This window comes from Gossypium hirsutum, chromosome D09 (genome assembly GCF_007990345.1).
Source record: "Gossypium hirsutum isolate 1008001.06 chromosome D09, Gossypium_hirsutum_v2.1, whole genome shotgun sequence".
Classification (NCBI taxonomy): domain Eukaryota; kingdom Viridiplantae; phylum Streptophyta; class Magnoliopsida; order Malvales; family Malvaceae; genus Gossypium; species Gossypium hirsutum.
In genome coordinates this window covers 36,122,868-36,143,711 of record NC_053445.1, presented here as the reverse complement: position 1 = coordinate 36,143,711, position 20,844 = coordinate 36,122,868, and the positions used below count along the sequence as shown (strand labels likewise).

General features: G+C 31.2%; 1 protein-coding gene and 1 long non-coding RNA gene across 2 annotated transcripts; one reads left to right on the top strand and one right to left on the bottom strand.

Moving 5' to 3' along the window:
- Nucleotides 1-12,043: 12,043 nt before the first annotated feature.
- On the bottom strand, nucleotides 12,044-18,884 carry LOC107891667 (pyrophosphate-energized vacuolar membrane proton pump). Its single transcript, XM_016816517.2, has 9 exons — nucleotides 18,742-18,884; nucleotides 17,172-18,585; nucleotides 14,685-15,259; nucleotides 14,197-14,576; nucleotides 13,755-13,841; nucleotides 13,342-13,672; nucleotides 12,797-13,207; nucleotides 12,603-12,662; nucleotides 12,044-12,521 (listed from the first exon to the last, which is right to left on the bottom strand). The coding sequence occupies exons 2-9, from the start codon at nucleotides 17,419-17,421 to the stop codon at nucleotides 12,315-12,317; spliced, it is 2,301 nt and encodes a 766-aa protein (XP_016672006.1). The 5' UTR covers nucleotides 17,422-18,585; nucleotides 18,742-18,884; the 3' UTR covers nucleotides 12,044-12,314.
- Nucleotides 18,885-18,966: 82 nt separating this feature from the next.
- On the top strand, nucleotides 18,967-19,651 carry LOC121220842 (uncharacterized). The gene is made up of 2 exons (XR_005918064.1): nucleotides 18,967-19,101; nucleotides 19,424-19,651. It is a non-coding gene; the product is annotated as an uncharacterized lncRNA (long non-coding RNA).
- The last annotated feature ends 1,193 nt before the right edge of the window (nucleotides 19,652-20,844 follow it).

The following is a 20,844-nucleotide window of genomic DNA, read 5'->3' as shown; positions in this document are numbered from 1 at the left end:
AAATAAATGAATGCACACATTTAGCATTTTTGGTTTAATTTATTAATTATCTTTTTGAAACCTCTAGGTAAACAAAGGTATGCTTTCATTTTGAAATTTATTTTAGATAGTTACATTTATTTTCTTTAAATTAAGATTTATTTTTTTTAATTTCATGTATGATTTATTTATTTTATTATTTTTCACATGTAATTATCTTATTGGGTTACTTAAGTAATAAATTATATCTCATTAAAAATATTCCACATCATCCCTGTTAATTTTTTTAATGGCACTTTCATCAAATCTGTTAGAAAAAGCAATTTGAAAAAAAACAAAGGTTAATGGCCAAAAAAGGCTTAAAAATACAATTAAGATCATTTTGATAAAATATGTAAACATTAGTGGCCAAATTTGTCATTAAGCCTAAATAATATTATAATAATTTTTACTTTTCACTTTTTTATACATCATCTCTAAATAAAACAACTAAAAATAAATCAAATGTCTAAAGTTTGAACCAAAAATTGATAAATAATTACATAATTCTTTACCACTCAAATGTATAAATTAATTAAAGACTAAATCTTTTGTAAATATATATTTTATATGAATTATTTGACTCATGTGACATAATTTAGTAAACTACGTCTGAGTTTTTCTTCTCCGTGATTTATTATGGTTCGAGTCTTATCATGTGTGTTAAGTTTAGATATATTTTAATTATTAATTAAATTGTAATTTATAATATTGATTGTAATTAGATTGCTTATATTTGTGATCTTTTAAAATATAATTAACATTTTAACATTATTTGAGTAAACTATAAGTTTAGTCTCTTATATTTGCTCAAAATTACATTTTAGTTATCATTTTTTTAAAATTACTAAATGATCACTAACATTATCGATTTGTTATGTTATGGTTATTGAGCCATTAATGGTGGTTTTGTCACACCCCGAAAGCGACATATCCAAAAAAGTGAGTAAAGTATGTAAGTAAACTGTTTTGGCGCACTAGGGTAGTATAATCCGCCACCCTGCTGACTTTCTAGCGAGTTAGAGTATTGGTGCAATACTAGCGTTAAAGTATCCACCCGTTGGCAGTATCTAAGGATTTATTTATAGTATATCTTCAAGCGAAGGAAGAGTACACCGCATAGTTTTGGCTGAGTATGAAAAGCCTATCAAGTGTATGAAAAAGTTGTAGGAGACTTAACTGTCTTTAAGACCACGCCATACACGAGTCACCACCAAAGTATAGTATACTCAGTTTGCATGAGCACTATTCAAGTTGGTTCGTGTAACGAGATTAATTGAGAGTCAATTGAATTAATCTTACCCTCCCCATGACTGGTTAAACAATAACGTAGGCCTTCACCAGATTTTCTTTAATTCTCTAATCCTACTTATGAAATTTAAAAATTCCACTTAATACTTTTCCATGTATATGTTGACATGAACCAATTGCATTGTAAGACACTCCCAATTCCCAATGTGTTTTGATTTGCCTTATATTCCATTCTTTAGTTGCCGATAAAAATGTCCTGAAAGCTTCCATTTTGAGCATTCCATGAGATAATCTCTCTGGAAAAAACCTAATTACCCAAGGGTTATGGCATGGATCAGTCCAACAAATGTAATATATGAAAGGAAGGCCTTTGTTTGTTTGGTTTTTTTTTTCTATAATGATTTCCTTTTTTTAAGATTATATAAAAGGTCAAATTTTTATTTTAATCCTTATACTATACTCAAATTTGAGATTTAATCTTTATACTTTAATTTTTTTTATAGAATTTGGTACCTCAACATTTATAGTGCAATTAGTTAATCTAAATATTTTATTTTAATTAAAATGTTGATATAAATTTTAAGTATTGTGAACATTATTAGAATTCTTTGTTAATCAAGTCCATTATAAGGCCATTTTTTCACTTGATTATTAAGTGAGTACTTTTTAAATTTTAGAATGCCACACCAATAAATTAATAAAAGAATTTTAACAGTGTTAACAAATGAACTTAAATTTTTAAATTCGAAAAATAGAAGGACTAAATTCTCAAACATAAAAATATAGGAACCAAATTCCTAATATATAAAGATAGAAACTTGAAACATAGTGTAACCTTTAAATTGAACTATTTAACCCAAGGCGGAGCATAAGTAAAAACTAGTTTCATTAAAAGTCGCCTACAACATCCTTTTTCATCAACACAAATCATTGTAGTCCATGACATCTTCATTCTTCCAATATCAATTTTGGTTAAATTGCTTGAAAAAAAAATACAAGGAATAGTTATATTATTTGATCCAAAATTTTCGCTAGAAATGATGATATTAAATTTGTCATCGCACCGTTAACAAAAGTTAATGACTCAGTGATTATAATATAACAAATTGATAATATCAATGATTATATAACAATTCTTAAAAGTTCAATGATCAAAATGTAATTCTAAGTAAATATAAGTGATTAAACTTAGAATTTACCATATTATTTTAAATAATAAACAGAAACTTTCAAGCAAGTTTGGGCTAAAATTGACACCAATGAATAGGGGCGAAAAAAACTTGTTTCGGTTTAAAAAAATTCAAAAACATTTTTAAATTTTGAATTAATCAAATTTTTGAAAAAATTAAAAAAAAGTAAACAATAACTACTCCTTGCCTTTGGGTGGCCATCAATTTCAAAAATGAAAAAATTAATCCTTTTTAAAAATTTCAAAATAATCTTTAAAAAAACTCTAAAATTATTAAAAATATATAATATATAATTTAAAAATTTTATAAAAATTTAAGCTTTTAAAATTTCTTCCTGTTGGGTTTTAGTCAGTGCATGATCCCACCATCCTTTTAATTGACCAGTAAATCCAGCAACTATTTTGGAAAGAAAAATTTCTAGCAGGACTTCCCACATTATTAGGAGAAAAAGTTAGGAATCAAATAAGAGAAAATTACAAAGGTGTTATTCCATATGAAAAGCTTACATATGGTGAACTAATTAGTTTCACCCAAAAAGAAAGATTAAAAATTTGCCAAGATTTAAAATTACAAAAACAACTCAAGAAAGAAAGATATCAATGTAGAAAGGAATTAGGATCATTCTGCCACCAATTTGACATCAGGAATGAGCCTTCTTCTTCAAAAACATGTTGCCCTGAAAAGCCAAAAAATAGGAAAAAGAATATTTCAGAATATTATAAAAAACCTAAATATAAAAAAACAGAAAAGGGAAGAAACAACAAAAAACAGAAAACAAAATTGACAAAACAATAAAATGTTATAGATGTGGAAAACCAGGACATATCTCAAAATATTGTAAAATCAAAAGAAAAATCAATAACTTAAATTTAGAAGAAGAGATAGAACAAAAATTAAATGAAATCCTATTAGAAACAATTTCTTCTGAAAATGATACATCTACTGAAACAGATGAATTACAAATAGACGAATTACATACAACATCCCAGTCTTCTGAAGATGAGAATGAACCTTCAATTAATATGCTAACTAAAGATCAATAATTTATGATAGAAGTTATTGATAAAATTCAAGACCTAGAGCTTAAAAGAGAATACCTTTTGAAATTAAAATCCTCATTAAAAGATAAACCAGAAAAAGAAAAAGAAACCATTTCTAGTCAATCACAAATGTATAATATACAAGATATAATATTTAATAAATATGAAAAATAAAACCAAGACAAATTACAAACTCTGAATTACAGTTGGAAATAAAACAGATTAAATCAGAACTTTCTCAGCTTAAAATAGAACAACAAGAAATGAAGGAACAAATTAGATCCTTAAAAGACGAAACCTCAGAAAAAAGTTCATCAGAAACTGAACCTGAACCTGAAGAAAATACACAAGAATATATGATGGTTCTAACTGAAGTATCTATTCAAAGATATTTAATAAAAATAAATATTGTCATAAATAATGAATTTCAATTAGAAACAATAGCCCTTTTTGATACAGGAGCAGACCAAAACTGCATTAGAGAAGGAATAATTCCAACAAAATATTATAATAAAACATCAGAATCTCTTAAGGCTGTAAATGGTAAAAAATTAAAAATTACTTACAAAATTCCTAATGCAGAAATATCCAACAAAGGTATAAAATATCAAACATGTTTTTTAATGGTAAAAGATATTACCCAAGATGTCATATTAGGAACCCCATTCATATCCTTACTCAAACCTTATAAAGTAACAAATAATTCTATCTCCACTAAAGTTTTAAACACTAAGGTAGAATTTCCTTTTGTAGAAAAACCGAAAATAAGAAACCTCAACCTATTAAAATCTTTATCCATTCATAATGGACAAATTAATAATTTAATTAATTACAAACAGAAGCAAATCTCTTTCCTAAAAGAAGAAATATGTTTTAAAAAATTAAATGAACAATTAAGAAAAAAAGAAATACAAAAAAGAATAGATCAAATCAAAAAGGAAATAGAATCAACAATTTGCTCTGACATTCCTAATGCCTTTTGGAATAGAAAGAAACATGAAGTAACATTACCATACGAAAACGATTTTGATGAAAGACAAATACCCACAAAAGCAAGACCAATACAAATGAACAAAGAAATGGAAGAATTTTGTAGAAAAGAAATACAAGACCTTCTTAATAAAAAATTAATTAGAAAGAGCAGTTCCCCTTGGAGTTGTTCAGCATTTTATGTAATAAAAAATGCAGAACTTGAAAAAGGAACGCCAAGATTAGTAATTAATTACAAACCTCTCAATCAAGCCTTAAAATGGATTAGATACCCAATACCAAATAAGAAAGATTTGCTACAAAAACTTTGTAATGCAAATATTTTCTCAAAATTTGATATGAAATCCGGATTTTGGCAAATCCAAATAAAAGAAGAAGAAAGATATAAAACAGCATTTACTGTACCATTTGGACAATATGAATGGAATGTAATGCCTTTTGGGTTAAAAAATGCTCCATCTGAGTTCCAAAGAATAATGAATGATATTTTTTACCAATATTCTCAATTCACAATAGTATACATCGATGATGTATTAGTATTTTCAGAAAACTTAGAAAAACACTTTAAACATATATCAATCTTTATAAAAGTCATAAGAAATAATGGTTTAGTAGTTTCTAAATCCAAAATAAGTTTATTCCAAACCAAAGTAAGGTTTTTAGGTCATTACATTACCCAAGGAACCATTACCCCAATAGAACGATCTATAGAATTTGCTAGCAAATTCCCAGACCAAATTCTTGATAAAGTCCAATTACAAAGGTTCTTAGGAAGCCTCAATTATGTTATAGGCTTTTATCCAGGTCTTAGCAAATTATGTAAACCATTATATGATAGACTCAAAAAGAATCCACAACCTTGGACAAAAAACCATACCAATATTATCACCCAAATCAAAAAACAAATCACTAAGCTTCCTTGTTTATATTTAGCTGATCCAAATGCCCCCAAGATAGTTGAAACAGATGCTTCTGAAATAGGGTATGGTGGGATCCTAAAACAAGTTAAAGGAGGAAAAGAGCAAGTAGTCCAGTTTACTTCCAGACACTGGAATCCTACTCAGCAAAATTATAGTACTATTAAAAAAGAAATTTTATCAATTGTTTTATGCATTACAAAATTCCAAAGTGATTTATTAAATCAAAAATTCCTTTTGCGAATCGATTGCAAATCAGCAAAAGAAGTTTTACAAAAAGATGTTCAAAACATTGCCTCAAAACAGATTTTTGCAAGATGGCAGGCAATTTTGAGCATATTTGATTTTGATATTGAATACATCAAAGGAGAAACTAATTCTTTGCCTGATTTTCTCACCAGAGAGTTTCTTCAAAAATGCCCCCCAAACTTCGAGACAAAGGAAAAGGGAAAATAGAAGAATCATCATAAACCCAAATCACATCGAAACCAATTAAAACATGGTATGAAATTTGCCAAGAAGAAGATGAGAAATCATCATCATCGTCAAAATCCTCCAAAAATACAATAATTCAAGATGCACAAGATCCAAATGAGATTGGTTCTCAAATCAAAAAATGGATTGAGTCCCTATCTCAATCTCCAGAAGTAGCATTGGCCTTTTCGCAAATGAAAGAGGAAACTCCTCTCAAACAAATTGCTGCTGAAGCAGCAAAGGTTTCAAAAAATAAAGAGATTGTTTTACACAAACCAAAATCTCTTAAAAATGTTTTAAAAGAGACTTTTCTCCAAGAGGTTTTTCCAAAAGAGATAGCGGTATCTTCACAAACTGCTACATAAAAATCTTCACAATATTTTCCAAACAAATATTTTGAAAAAATTCTTGTTATGGAGGAAGAATTTTCAGAAAAACTTCCACATATACTGGCAAAAGAACTTTTCAATGGATGGCATTTCAAACCATTGGATTCTCAAAAACCCCAACAGTATTATGAAAATATACTGGTCCAAACTGGATCTGTTTTGTTCAAACATTACACAGATCCAAAAGATCCAAATTTTATTACCCATTCAACAGCCCAAATATTAAAAATTCTCCGACCAAGAGATTGGAGTGAAAACCCAAATGCTTCAAAGAAATTCCCAGCCAAATTTACCACTAAAATAGACCATTACCCATATTTTACATATTGGGATTACCAAATGGCATGGTACAATGCCTTTTTAATGAACAACCAACACATGAGACATTCGTGGCTCATATATTTCAAATATGGCACCCAATTCAAATTCCCAAACTGGTTCCAAGAGTGGTGGAATTGGTATGGACCATCATCCTTTGAGATACTACCAGAAAAAATTCAAAACTTATGGCCCAAATTCTTTGACAAATTTCATCCTGAACCAGATCAAAAACACATTTACAGGACAATCCATTTTTTCTCAAAACTATGCATTTCCTGGATTGTCTCATGGAATTATTCTTATGAGCAAGACCAATACACTGGAATTCCATTATTAGTTCGCAATTACAGGACTAAATGGTGGGACAAATTTAATGATGAGAAATATGATTCAAAATATTTGGATAATTTTTTCAACAAAAATCCAAGATTATGTAAGTCCGCAGCCCCGGATCAAACCACAGCAAAATTTCTTCAAGCAAAGTCAACAGCCAGTGCAATGTTAGCTCAAGCCAAGACCAAAAAAGAATACAAAAAACTCATGGCTGAAATGCTCAGCTCATTGGACTCCGAATCTGAAGATGAATCTCCGGCATCCTCAATCAAAACGGTGGATCTTGCAGATGATACCACTTCGGTAACCATCACCAGGTCCAAAAAGAAATAATACATGAACAGGAGAGATTCCCTGCAAGAAATGATGTGAACAGGAGAGATTCCCTGCAACAAAATAATCCGTGAACAGGAGAGATTCCCTGCAAGAAATGATGTGAACAGGAAAGATTCCCTGCAACAAAATAATGTGTGAACAGGAGAGATTCCCTGCAACAAAATAATGCGTGAACAGGAGAGATTCCCTGCAAGAAATGATGTGAACAGGAAAGATTCCCTGCAACAGAATAATGCGTGAACGGGAAATATTCCTTGCAAGAAAAGACAAGTGAATAGTTAAGTAATTTGTATTTTGTAACCAGAGAATATATTCTCTGAAAATTTATTTTCAAAAGTTTCAAATGTAATGATTAAACGATTTAGATGATGTAAGGAGAGAATAGCCCTCTATAAAAGGCTATCAGTTTGTGAATGGAAGGCAGAACTCGATTTTACCCATTTGAGTTGTTTCTCCCAAAAGTTTCTCAAAGTTTTTCAAAACTTTCGCATTAACAAAGTTTTATTTTAAGTTTCCAAAATTTCAAATTAAATAATATTTTCTCAAATTGCATTTACAAAATTAAGTTTTCAAACTTAAACTATTTTCTTAAAAATATATCATTACCAATCCGGTCCTCAGATCCTCGGGACTTCCTGGTATCAGAGCCAAGGAGGAGCAGGTATTCTTAAGTTTAAGAAAATATTCAATTTGTTTTCGTTATTTCTGAGTTCTGGTTTAACTATCTTTATTATCGTATTATTATTTTGCTGAGAATTGATACAGTGTCCAGTTAGCCATGGGTTAGGCGTGTCAAGGACTAAGTATCCCCGTAGGCAACTTAATTAATTCAGAGATTCAGATAGTAGAACCCCCTGTAGGAAATACGAAAACAAAGAATGTTTCCTTTCCTTAGAAGAACCAATTCTTCTGCTAGCTTTGTTTCTAATCAATCCCAAGAATCTGACCAAACCTCAAACAATACTGTTAATGAACAAGAAGAACATTATGAAAATATTCCCCAAAGATTTGATAATTGGACTCTTCCAAGAGTTCCAACAAACCAAGTTTACAAAAAACAACTTTTGAAAATTTAAATGCTTTTTGCAGTTATGTTATAAAAACAAAAGAAATGAGTTTACCTATTCAAAAAAAATATGAAACAATCCAATTATTAGATAAAGTCGTCATTAATAAACTCAAAGAACAAAGATACAAATACATCCATTTTGGATTAGTCCAGGTTGGAGTCAAACCTCTTAGTGTTGAAGCCACTAAAAATACCTCAATATTAGTAGTCTTAAGAGGCCAAAGACACATCATGTTTAATGACTCATTATTAGGAACTATAGAAACAAGCCTATGTACTGGCCCAATACATTTTAATTGTTATCCAAATTTTATGGTTTCTTTGACTGATAAAAACATTTTACAATCTTTAACACTTCAAATACATACCCGTAACTACAAAATGCTTTCAGGTACAGAAGTGTTAACTTTGGTTTATAGACTCCATTTCAAAGCCATGTATTCTGTAGTTAATACCAAGGCTTTACTCCAAAGCCCAAAAGGAGAAACCCTCTTAATAGAGACAGACACCACAAGATCTCATACTACAATCCCCAAAACAATACAATGGCATGAGATAAACCTTCCTGATAAGTGGAAACTTGAAGGTGCTACAGACCCTGTGGCACCAACCCCATAAGAAACACTTCATTAAGTGAAATTTCTCAGCACCAAGATGGCACAGTTGAATTAAAATTCAATAGGCCACAAAGAATGCCTCCAAGACACTCCTTCGAAATAGAAAGTACCAGCACAGCTTTTAGGAGGTTAAATATAGAAGAAGAGTCAAATCCAGAAACACAAACAGTAGATTTTAGGACAGCCAGAGCCTCTGTCTCTTCTATCCCAACAACATTTAGGACCAATTTACAAGGAATAGATAATTCCTCAAATATAGCTCAACCTATCTATGCCAGACAAGAAGAGAGTCCCCAAAATTCACCCAACATGTCACCAACTTATTCATCAATGACTAATAATGCAAGACAAAGAGAAAATTCAGAAATATTTGTTTTAGAAAAATTGTTTGAAATAAATAAATAATGGTGTAGAAAGCACTTCTATTCCAACAAAAATAAGCAAAAAAGAGAAGATTACTTTAAAAATTATAATGATAAAAAGAAAATATTCTTCAAGAATATTATAGATTTATGAATACTCATAAAGTCCATATAAAATTCTTTGAATGGTTTGAAGAATATTATTTAGGATCTGTTAATACAATAAGATATAATACTAGATGGCAAACTAATAAAGGAGAAGTTGAATCTCGACATCCCCCTTTAATGGAGGTTCAATATCTTCATAAGAATACTGGAATAAAAGAAAACCCTTTAAGAATGAGAGCTCCCGATGCAGAAGAACAAATCTCATCAAAGGATATCAAAATGATAGTAGAACAAAACAATTATACAAATATTAATCTTCATACAATAGGAAAACAATTAGATTATATTGAAAATTTGGTAGAAAGTCAACCAATCAAGAGAGAACCGGTAAAAGAGATAACCGAAAAAAGTTTCAAAGAACCAATATTCACACCTTATGAGATTCCAAAAGCTTTCCAAAAATTCCAAAATGATTTCCTAACAGAAATCCAAAATAGACTTAATGCTTTAGAAAGCCATAAGTCTGAATTAATCGCCCCTGATACCCCAATACAAACCCAATATTCAGTAAATACATTACACCAATCCTCCCAATCTGACTCGGATCAGTCAGATGAACAACAAATTAACAAGATGGCTTGGAAAGAACCAAAAAGATTATATTATCCAAAAATCACTGCACCTGATCTTAACATAGAAGAAAAACCTGTTTTTCAAAATAAATACAATGCTAATACAATCTATGAATGGAATATAGATGGAATGTCCGAATATAATATTCTTAGTTTATTACAACAAATGACAATGGTTTCAAATGTTTATAAAACCCAAAATCAAAATAGATTAATCAATGACCATGCTTTTGGGCTTTGGAGTAAAGCCTTGGTATTAACTACAGAATACATGGCTTTGAAATGGAGTCTATAAACCAAAGTTAACACTTCTGTACCTGGAAGCATTTTGTAGTTATGGGTATGTATTTGAAGTGTTAAAGATTGTAAAATGTTTTTATCAGTCAAAGAAACCATAAAATTTGGATAACAATTAAAATGTATTGGGCCAGTACATAGGCTTGTTTCTATAGTTCCTAATAATGAGTCATTAAACATGATGTGTCTTTGGTCTCTTAAGACTACTAATATTGAGGTATTTTTAGTGGCTTCAACACTAAGAGGTTTGACTCCAACCTGGACTAATCCAAAATGGATGTATTTGTATCTTTGTTCTTTGAGTTTATTAATGACGACTTTATCTAATAATTGGATTGTTTCATATTCTTTTTGAATAGGTAAACTCCTTTCTTTTTTTTTTATAACATAACTGCAAAAAACATTTAAATTTTCAAAAGTTGTTTTTTTGTAAACTTGGTTTGTTGGAACTCTTGGAAGAGTTCAATTATCAAATCTTTTGGAAATATTTTCATAATGTTCTTCTTGTTTATTAACAGTATTGTTTGAGGTTTGGTCAGATTCTTGGGATTGATTAGAAACAAAGCTAGCAGAAGAATTGGTTCTTCTAAGGAAAGGAAACATTCTTTGTAAATTCAGAATTATTTTAACAAATGACTAATAATGCTAGATTGGTAATTTTTAAAAAAAATTAAAATGATAAATTTAATGTATTAAACAATTACAGTCCGAAATTAAGTTTATCTTGTCTTTCTTTTATTTTGCTTTGAAAAATGTTTCCATATGTGTATATATAATCTTTTATTTATATACTCTAAAACTTGAAATCCAATTATATTGCCAACAATGTTTTAATTTCTTAAAAATATATGTTTTGATGCTTTCTAATGCGATACTTGTATCATTTTTATCTACTTTGATATCTATAATTAACAAATATATATATTTTAACAAAAGTAATGATTCTAATTTTTAATATTTAAGTTTAGGTTTGATTTGATTAAAATTTAATATTTCATGATTTTATTAATAGAATAAATGTAATGTTAAATGATAATTTGTTTGATTTTACGCTTAATTAGTCAAATACCATCCAAACAATATGATTTCATTCAAGAGTGAAAGCAAAAAATTTTTCTAGCAGACCGAAATTAAATTAGAATTTTTACAATAGTAAAAATATAATTTTACCATTTTCATAGTATATATCTTTACCATTTTTAAAAGATTAAATCAAAATTTTATCATTTTTAAGGGTAACAAAGTAAAATTTTACCTTTATTAATTTAAAATTTTAAAAATTTTAAAAGATCTAAATGAATGAAAAAAAGGACCGGCCCCTTGTCAACCCGCTAGTTACGCCCTGGTTAATTTGATGAAAACTATCTACTAATATAATTAGTTTAATTATGGATTTTCATCCAATCAATTCTAAAACCTAAATTTAACATTAAAAAGTTAAACAAGTTGCCTTCAAACACCAAAATATATCAACTTTTATGAAATACAGGTACCATATTAGAAAAAAATGTCAAACTCAATTATCGTATTATATATTAAACCATTTAAAAATAACAAAACATTAGTTATCATCAAATTAGCCATTAATCAAATTAAGCTCATCCTTAAGCTCCCATTTTCATCCATACCCCTAAAGAGACTCCGCAATATCAAACACGAAACAATTACACAATATGAGGGGAAGAAAAACACAAGCATGTCAAAATCTATGATACAATTTATTAACCTATCAAAAATTACGACTCTAACAAAAAACAATTACACAAACAGGATACGAAGTGCCAGGTCCAATCCTAACCCATCTCAGTTATCATCAGTAGCAACTATGCAAAACTAAAAAAAGACCCCATAACAGACTGTGGATGGATACAATCATGCAAGAAACTAAAAGTAATGACTGAATGGAAACAACACTATTTAAACAGAGATGCTAACCAGCCTTCCACGGTGCATTTCCAGCCATCCATTCCCTAAAAGATCTTGAAGAGTAGACCACCGTGTGTGGCGAAGAAGGGAGCAAACACAAGTGACTCGACTGCCATAAGCTTGATAAGAATGTTAAGTGATGGACCGGAGGTATCCTTGAGAGGGTCTCCAACAGTGTCACCAATGACAGCTGCCTTGTGAGGATCGGATCCTTTTGGACCGAGGGTCCTTGCATGCTCGGACGCACCGGCCTGGCAATGAACATGATATAAATCAATTGGCGCAAAGAAAGTGTTGAAGCCCATAAAGAAGTTCAGGGAAAGGTCATTTACCTCAATGTACTTCTTGGCATTGTCCCATGCCCCACCAGTATTGGATGCAGATATTGCAATCTGTCAAAAGTACGAAGTCAATTAACTTACAAAATCAGTCAAGCTTTCAATGGTAACTTACAAAAATTTTCTTATAGATTGCATAGTGACCATTCATAAATAAACCAAAGGAAAATAAACCGTGAATTTGCTACCTGAACACCGGAAACAAGAGCCCCAGCAAGGACACCAGAAAGAGTCTCAACACCAAAGAAAGTTCCAACAATGAGGGGAGTAAGCATAACAAGGGCACCAGGAGGGATCATCTCCTTGATAGAGGCATCAGTTGAGATTTTGACACAGGTAGCATAATCGGGCTTGGCATGACCCTCCATGAGACCGGGAATGGTGTTGAACTGTCTGCGAACCTCCTCAACCATCTTTAAAGCAGCACTTCCCACACTCTTCATGGTCATTGCAGAGAACCAGTAAGGAAGCATGGCTCCAACTATTAAACCAATGAAAACTTTTGGGGTCAAGACATCTACGGTCGTGATAGCAGCACGGCTCACAAAGGCACCAAATAGAGCCAAAGACACCAACGCCGCTGACCCAATGGCAAATCCCTGGAAACATATAAGGATAGTTCATCAAACACGGTAATTCCATTTATGCTATACTAAAATTTAAGTGAACTGCTTTTGAAGTTAAAATCACTTTCGTAACAACAGCCCCTGGGAAAGATAATTAAATGCAGTACCTTTCCAATGGCAGCAGTGGTGTTTCCAGCAGCATCAAGAGCATCAGTTCTCTCACGAATGCGATGGCTCATACCAGCCATCTCAGCAATACCTCCAGCATTGTCACTGATGGGACCATAAGCATCGATAGCCAACCCAGTTGCAATGGTGCTTAACATTCCAAGGGCAGCAACTGCAATCCCATACATAGCAGCAAAGCTAAAACTAACAAAAATACTGATTGCTATGGCAAAAATTGGGATGATCACAGATTTGTATCCTAAAGCAAGGCCAAATATAACATTGGTTGCTGCTCCCGTCCTGCAAGAGTCAGCAACATCCTGCACAGGGCTGCAAATACAGGAAATGATCAATTAAGATGCAAAAACATGAATACCACTATAGATAATTAGTCAAAGCACTATTCCCATACCTGTAAGCATTGCTGGTGTAGTACTCGGTAACAAAACCAATAATAAGTCCAGCCCAGAGACCAACACCCACGCACAAAAATAGTTGCCTGCAAATCAAAATCATTTTACAAGCATGAGGAAAGCAACTACATGAGAAATAGGATGCTAAGCAAAGATATACCACATGCAAACTTCTGCTTCAGATCTTTTGTGAAGTTCATTATAATATTCATGTTATTAGGGTACAACCATACCAAGTCAATTTTCTCAAACTATGCTGATTTTAAGAAACTAATTAGCCCAATATCAACTGGTAACTCACCAAAAGATAATAACAAGTTAATCTTTCCTAATCTCACAAAATTAGGAGCATGCCTGTGTTATAGTATGCATCCATCAGGAAATTCAAGGAATGCTACTTTTACAACATGAATGTTATCTATAAGAACCATGTAAACTTACCAATTCTTAACAACTTTCTGAACCCCAAAATTGTAAATGGTGAAGGAAGATGGCACACCAATCCAAGTAACAATTGCAATTCCTACTGTCATAAGAATAGTGGAGATGATGAGCTGCTTCTTCAAAGCTGGTTCAATTTCCTTGACAACCTTGATTTCGAACAAATCGGTAGCAAATAGGGTTGTGATCAAACAGACAAGAATACTAACAGAACTAATGAGCAGAGGATACAACATGCCCGTGAAGTCATGGTTTATTCCAAAGGAGGATATAGAAGCTACAACAAGAGCAGCACAAGAAGATTCAGCATATGAGCCAAATAGATCAGACCCCATTCCAGCAATGTCCCCGACATTATCACCAACATTATCAGCAATGACCTGATTAATAAAAAAAATTTATATCATTTAAGGGTTCTATGCGAGAAAATAATTACTTGCAGAAAGATGATCAAATAACTATTTTCCAAAAAAAATAACTAGGCTTACAGCTGGGTTTCTTGGGTCATCTTCTGGAATGTTCCTTTCAACCTTTCCTACGAGATCAGCACCAACATCAGCAGCCTTTGTATAGATACCACCACCAACTCTTCCAAAGAGTGCCATAGAGGATCCACCAAGACCATAACCAGTAATAGCCTCAAAAAGGCCTTCCCAGTCATCACCATAGTACAGCTTGAATAGATTGATGGCAATGTAAAGTACCAATAAACCATTTGCTGCAAGGAGAAAACCCATTACTGCACCAGATCTAAACGCAACAATAAAAGCCTTTCCGACGCCTTTTCTTGCTTCTAAGGTTGTTCTTGCATTGGCATAGGTAGCAATTTTCATTCCAAGGAATCCAGAAAGAACTGAAGTGATGGCACCAAGCAAGAAGGATACAGTACTGAAGATAGCAGTCGCAAGAGCTGGTTTGCACATCTTCTCCTTATCATAGGTGCAAGGCTGGCTCTTCGTGCTGAAGCCCTCAACAGAGCCCAGGAAGAGGAAAATCAGGATAGCGAAAGCAATCATGAAGATGCCAACATACTGATATTCAGTAAAAAGAAAGGATGTTGCACCTGTTACACCGATACATCCACAGGTTAACCGAGAGATGATCAAGAATCATACACGAGACCAAATCTCACAATGAGCACAAATGCAGGATACTGCATCACCACGAATTGAAGAACTGACTTGTGCATGAAACTAAGACCAGAGCAACAAGGCTTAGGATTTTACTCTTTAGTACTAGAAAGTTCAATAATGCATCTCCCAAATAGTTCATGATATTGAAATCTTTTTCACAAAAAAAAAGGTAACAAAAGCATCATCATGTAGATACATAAGCATTTCTCAACTTCAATTATTTTGAAATAAATAGTTACGTTATTATTAAATAATATATTATAATCATAATTATCAATTAATATATAACTCCTAGATTATCAATATATTATCTTTGTTGTTGTAATTGTCGTATTGAAATGTATTAGTGTCAATAATAAATTTTCATTTCTATTATCAAATTATTTAGTTACTGGTGCTAAAACATTTGGAAAATCTCAAATACGGAACTGAAAGTATTTAACCCTTACAGAATAAAAGCTGCATAACAAGTTCATAAGACAAGCTTCCAAACCTTAAACAGCTTCCAAAGCAATAAAACAGAAAATATCTTTATTAAATGATTATCTTTTTTGTTTACAAAAGTTGGAGCAAGGAATAAGTATCAATTATTTAAAAGGCTCCAACAATACTCTATGCTGATATTATATTCTCAATTATTATTATTACTTTAAAAAGAAAATTATCATATACAACTTTAATGAAAATTGTTATAACTTCAAAAGTGAAATCATCGATGACACATATTCCTCCATGTATATTAAAAAAAGTGAGACGTGAGATAATAATTTGTTAACCCCAAGCTAATTTTCTTGATCCCACTGGAAAGTTAAATCTTCCATTTTCAGCATACCAAAGAAACTTTCAAGAAAAGGAAGATAAGGAAAACAGGCCACGTGCAGCACATGTGCAAGGGAGGCTAATAATTCTAACATCCATGGAGGGCAAATGACCTTTATTTGCATAAGACAACGTATAATAACTTACAGTAACATCAAAGATAAAGCCTGTCCCAGTTATAACTCCATACCGAACACTAAAAAGAATCAATCTTATATCCAATTAAAAAAAAGATTAATTAAAACTAAATTAAATGTAAATGGAAGACTCTATGAACTGGGAATTGGTGGCCTGTCTAGTCGGGAAGATATATATATATTGAACCAACTGATAAAAAATTGATCTAATTATTAAATTACTATTTTATGAAAGATTATTTTGTATTTAATATATTGTTTTTGTTGAATTAAAAAATAATTAATTATACATTACTTTTTTTAGTAATTATACATTAGTACAGTAATATAACCTTAACCAATGCTACTAAGCACCCAATTCCATTCCCCTTAAACTAAAAACTAGATCAAATATATTTTATAAATTTTTAATTTTTATAAAAGAATTCGATTTTTTATTACTGATAGTTTCCTTGATGGTGTGCAAAGAATTCAAAATTCAACCCAAGTCATTTGAGATGAAAATAATTAAACAAATACTTACCTTTAAAAAACTCGCTGTTTGAGCTTCATCACAAATTCTATAATTTAATTGCAACAAAAATAAAAAACCTCTAAATTAAAATTTTTAAATTAAACCGTTGATTACCTCCTCGTAAAGTTAAACTTTAACAAAAATTACATACTTAAAATTTTAACAAAATAACGAAGTTGAGCATTAAAATAACTAAATTTTAATTTCCATGTTAACTAAATCGCTTATTACTACGTTCTAAACTGGTGAATATCAATGGTATAACGTTTCTTGAAAATTCTTGCCACTGAAAAGATAACGCGAAAGATTAAAGAAAAGAATTCTTCAAAAAAAGATTAAAGAAAAGAAAAACAAAAAAATCTTAGATCTAACCTTCAGAGATAGCGTTTTGAATATCAGCGCACTTGGTGACAACGCTATGGTCATTGATTCCTTCCTCTTCCTCAATCAAGTAATCACCGTAACCATTCTTGCTACTATTCGCCGACGACGCATGGCGCTCGGAGGTAAGCTTCACGCGCGACACCATCACCCACTGCACCAACGAGAAAGCTATTCCAATCACGGCGCACACTGGCACCACGATCTCCGTCGCCAACTCCGACAACATCGCCGCCCCCATCGCCACCGCAGCAGAAAAGATTTAAGTGAGTTGAGTTGAGCTGAGCTGAGCTGAGTTAAATTGAATTGAATTGAGCGGTTTTGGTTTGAACGTTCAGGTGAATTTATAGTAACGAGAAATGCGGAATATATTTTTATTTTATTTTAGATAGGAATTACCTGTACACGAATCTATTATAATAACTTTAGAACCTTCGTTTTAAAGCTTGGTAACTGGTATGATTATCGTATCAGTAGATGATAAACGGTGACTGATGGAGGAATCAGCGCGTTCTTTAGACGCATAAATGTCAGGAATTTATTTTATTTTCATTCGATGCGCCACGTAGCTCGTAAATAGCTATATAATATTAGTCCTATATTAAATTCTTTTTAAGTGTTTTTTTTTTTCTAAATATCTTTCCCACCTCCACTCAATCTTTATCTTCTTGAATTCCACTGATTAATTAATTATTTTTTTGTTTTTTATTTATTAATAAAAATACAATATCGCATTTAAACGGTCTCTATTTCTTCTCTAAATATCTTTGGATCTTTCCGTTGCCTCAGCCTGAACAGTGATGTCGATTATTTTAATTACATTGTTTAAGTAATTATACGATTTTTTTTATTAATGCCGACAAGACTCGAGCTCCAATATGAAACGTAAACTACAAATTTTGAAACTGATTTTTTTTTTAAAGAAAAGAAAATTCTATTCGCAAATGGCAGATTATTCCACTCCAATCAACAATTAAATCATCTATGTATCCATTAATCAATCATCTTCCATTTATTCAAATTGCTTAATGCATGATTTTCGTTTAATCTCAAATCCGTATTTGACAAAAGTTATTATAAAAATATTAAATTTAATAATATTAGAAAATAATTATAATCAAATCAACCTTAAAACCGAATTAAATAAATCATTACCATTGAGTGCCGAAATTAGAATAAAAATAGCATGATAGAACAAAAATACCCTAGAAGAATATATCAGAACCTTTCTAACTCTTCAATGATAAATCAATTTGACAGCTGAATTTCCTTATCATTAGCATCCTTGGCATCCATTTCCACAACAGTTATCTTCTTTTCATTGGCTGGTAAGCTAGGTGGTTCCAACTTCCATCTTCATAGCATCCCTTCTTTATCCTTACACTTTCTCTTATTTTCCCTCTTCCTAGAAGGATTTTAAGAAAGAAAACAATGTCATTTGCTAGCAAAGCGAACTCAGGCATCAAAGATATATGTATCATAAATTAGAAATTAGAAATGAGAAAACTGCAATTGCAGTATGGCTATTCACGGTATTGTGAGTCTAAGGATAAACACCTACTTGTGATTATCTTGGTTTTGAGTTTCCTTATCCTCCACTGCTACATCCTCGGTTACAGTGTTCAAATTTGAACCACTTTTCTGGACTTCATCCTCTTTGGTAACATCGTCTTCGAGTGTTTTATATTCAAAATGTTCTTTTCTTTTCCTCTTTAACTTAGCTCCATCTTCAGTACCCACTTCACTGGAAGCCAGCAAGTAGTCATTACTTACATGGCAATTTGATTGTAAAGCTTACAACTAAGTAGACAAGCTTTTTCAATCATGCGATGATCAGGTCCCGGTGATCTTTCCTCCTTTGCCAGAGCTCTTCACGAAGCTCATGCTTTTGTTTTTCTCCATGCCTATTCCCTGATTTACGGTAAGCCAGTAAGAAATAACAAAAAGTCATAAACACAATCCTATGAAGCAAACAACCATATCTTAAACAGATGATAGTTGGCACCCATGACTCGCCTTCATAATATAGTTACTTTAGATATTGCATCAAATTTCAATATCATTTGATAGATTTATCTGTTTCTATTAAAGCCATAGAACAATCATACCATTCAAGCTCAACACCTCTCACAGCATTAGTCCCTTCTAACATGGTAGCATCATCTTCAATCTCATTGTCATTATGATTATCTATTTTTCTCAAGCTATTTCCTTCACATCAGCTTTTCCACTCTTCGATGCAGATAGTGAGGAGATGGGCAATGTAACTTCAAGTTCACTGTCCAATACTTCCACAGTAGCAGCAATACCACTAGTGAAATCCATTTGCTGAGAACTTCCCTCATTTTCAGATTCACTGATCTGGTATTTCTTCTTACGCCTTCCTTCGCCAGAAAATTCTTGAGAAGATGAGACGAATTTCGGATCATCATCGTCAATAAAACTACCGCCATACTCACTTTCTTCGCTTTTATCCGATCTTTCTGTTTTTGTTTCTGCAATATCTTCCCCATATGATTCCCTAACCAACATAGTTAATGTAAACAGTAGAAAAGAAGTCCTACGCCACAGAGAACATGAAGTAAATTCAAAACATAAAAAATCCAAAAAAAAGATACAATTCATCATTATGATGAATAAGGGAAGTAGGCAGATATTAACCAGTAAGATGAACAGTTCGAAGGCCGACAGTAGAGAAGACAACTTTATCAGATTCCTCAAATTCCAAATTCAATTGACAACACTCTAACTTATCAGGAAACAAACTGCAGAGAATGGCATCTTATTCCCCACATTATGAACTATGATTTTCTCTACTCCATTACCCATTCCTAATGTCGCCTCACAATCACATATTTATGTTCATTTTCTTATCAGATATTGGGAATCAGCCATTCACGGCTATTTTATTTAAATAACTCAAATAATTTAATTAAGTACCAAAATGACCCACCTTTTTAATTAAACACTAAAATGATCTAAAATTTACAGTAAAAGTTGGTGGAGCTAAATTATATGGCGCTATCAACTTGCCACGTCAGCAGGGAGCATTAAAAAATTAATTTTTTGGTGGAGCTATGTAAAATGGCGTCATGTATAAATATTATAAAAATACTGCAAATTTTAAAAAAATAGGTACTTCAAAGTTCAAAACAATTTTCTATTTTTTGGTAGAACCAACTTAAATGGCGCCACTTTTTTTATTTTTTTACTTTTTTATCAACTTTTGTCTTTTTCTTTAAATTTTTTTCTTTTTTTAAGTTTTATATTTTTCTTATTTTATTTTGTTTATTTATTTATTTTATTTATTGTTATTAATTTTAAAAAATTTGAAATGTATATCTGAAAAAATGAGAGACTTTAAAAACAATTTTCTAATTTCTGGTGGAGCCAATTTAAATGGCGCCACCACCAAAACACCTGCTTCTATTTTTTTTTTAAATTTTACTTTTTTTTTAACTTTTGTCATTTCTCTGACATTTTTTTATTTTTGTCTTTATTTTTATTTATTTATTTATTTTTATTTATTTTATTATTAATTTTAAAAAACTTGAAATGTATATTTGAAATGTTTTATAATATATTTTTTAAAATTTTAAATATATATTTGAAATTATTTTTAATTTTTTTTAAAATTTAAATATTATTTTTTAAATATTAAATA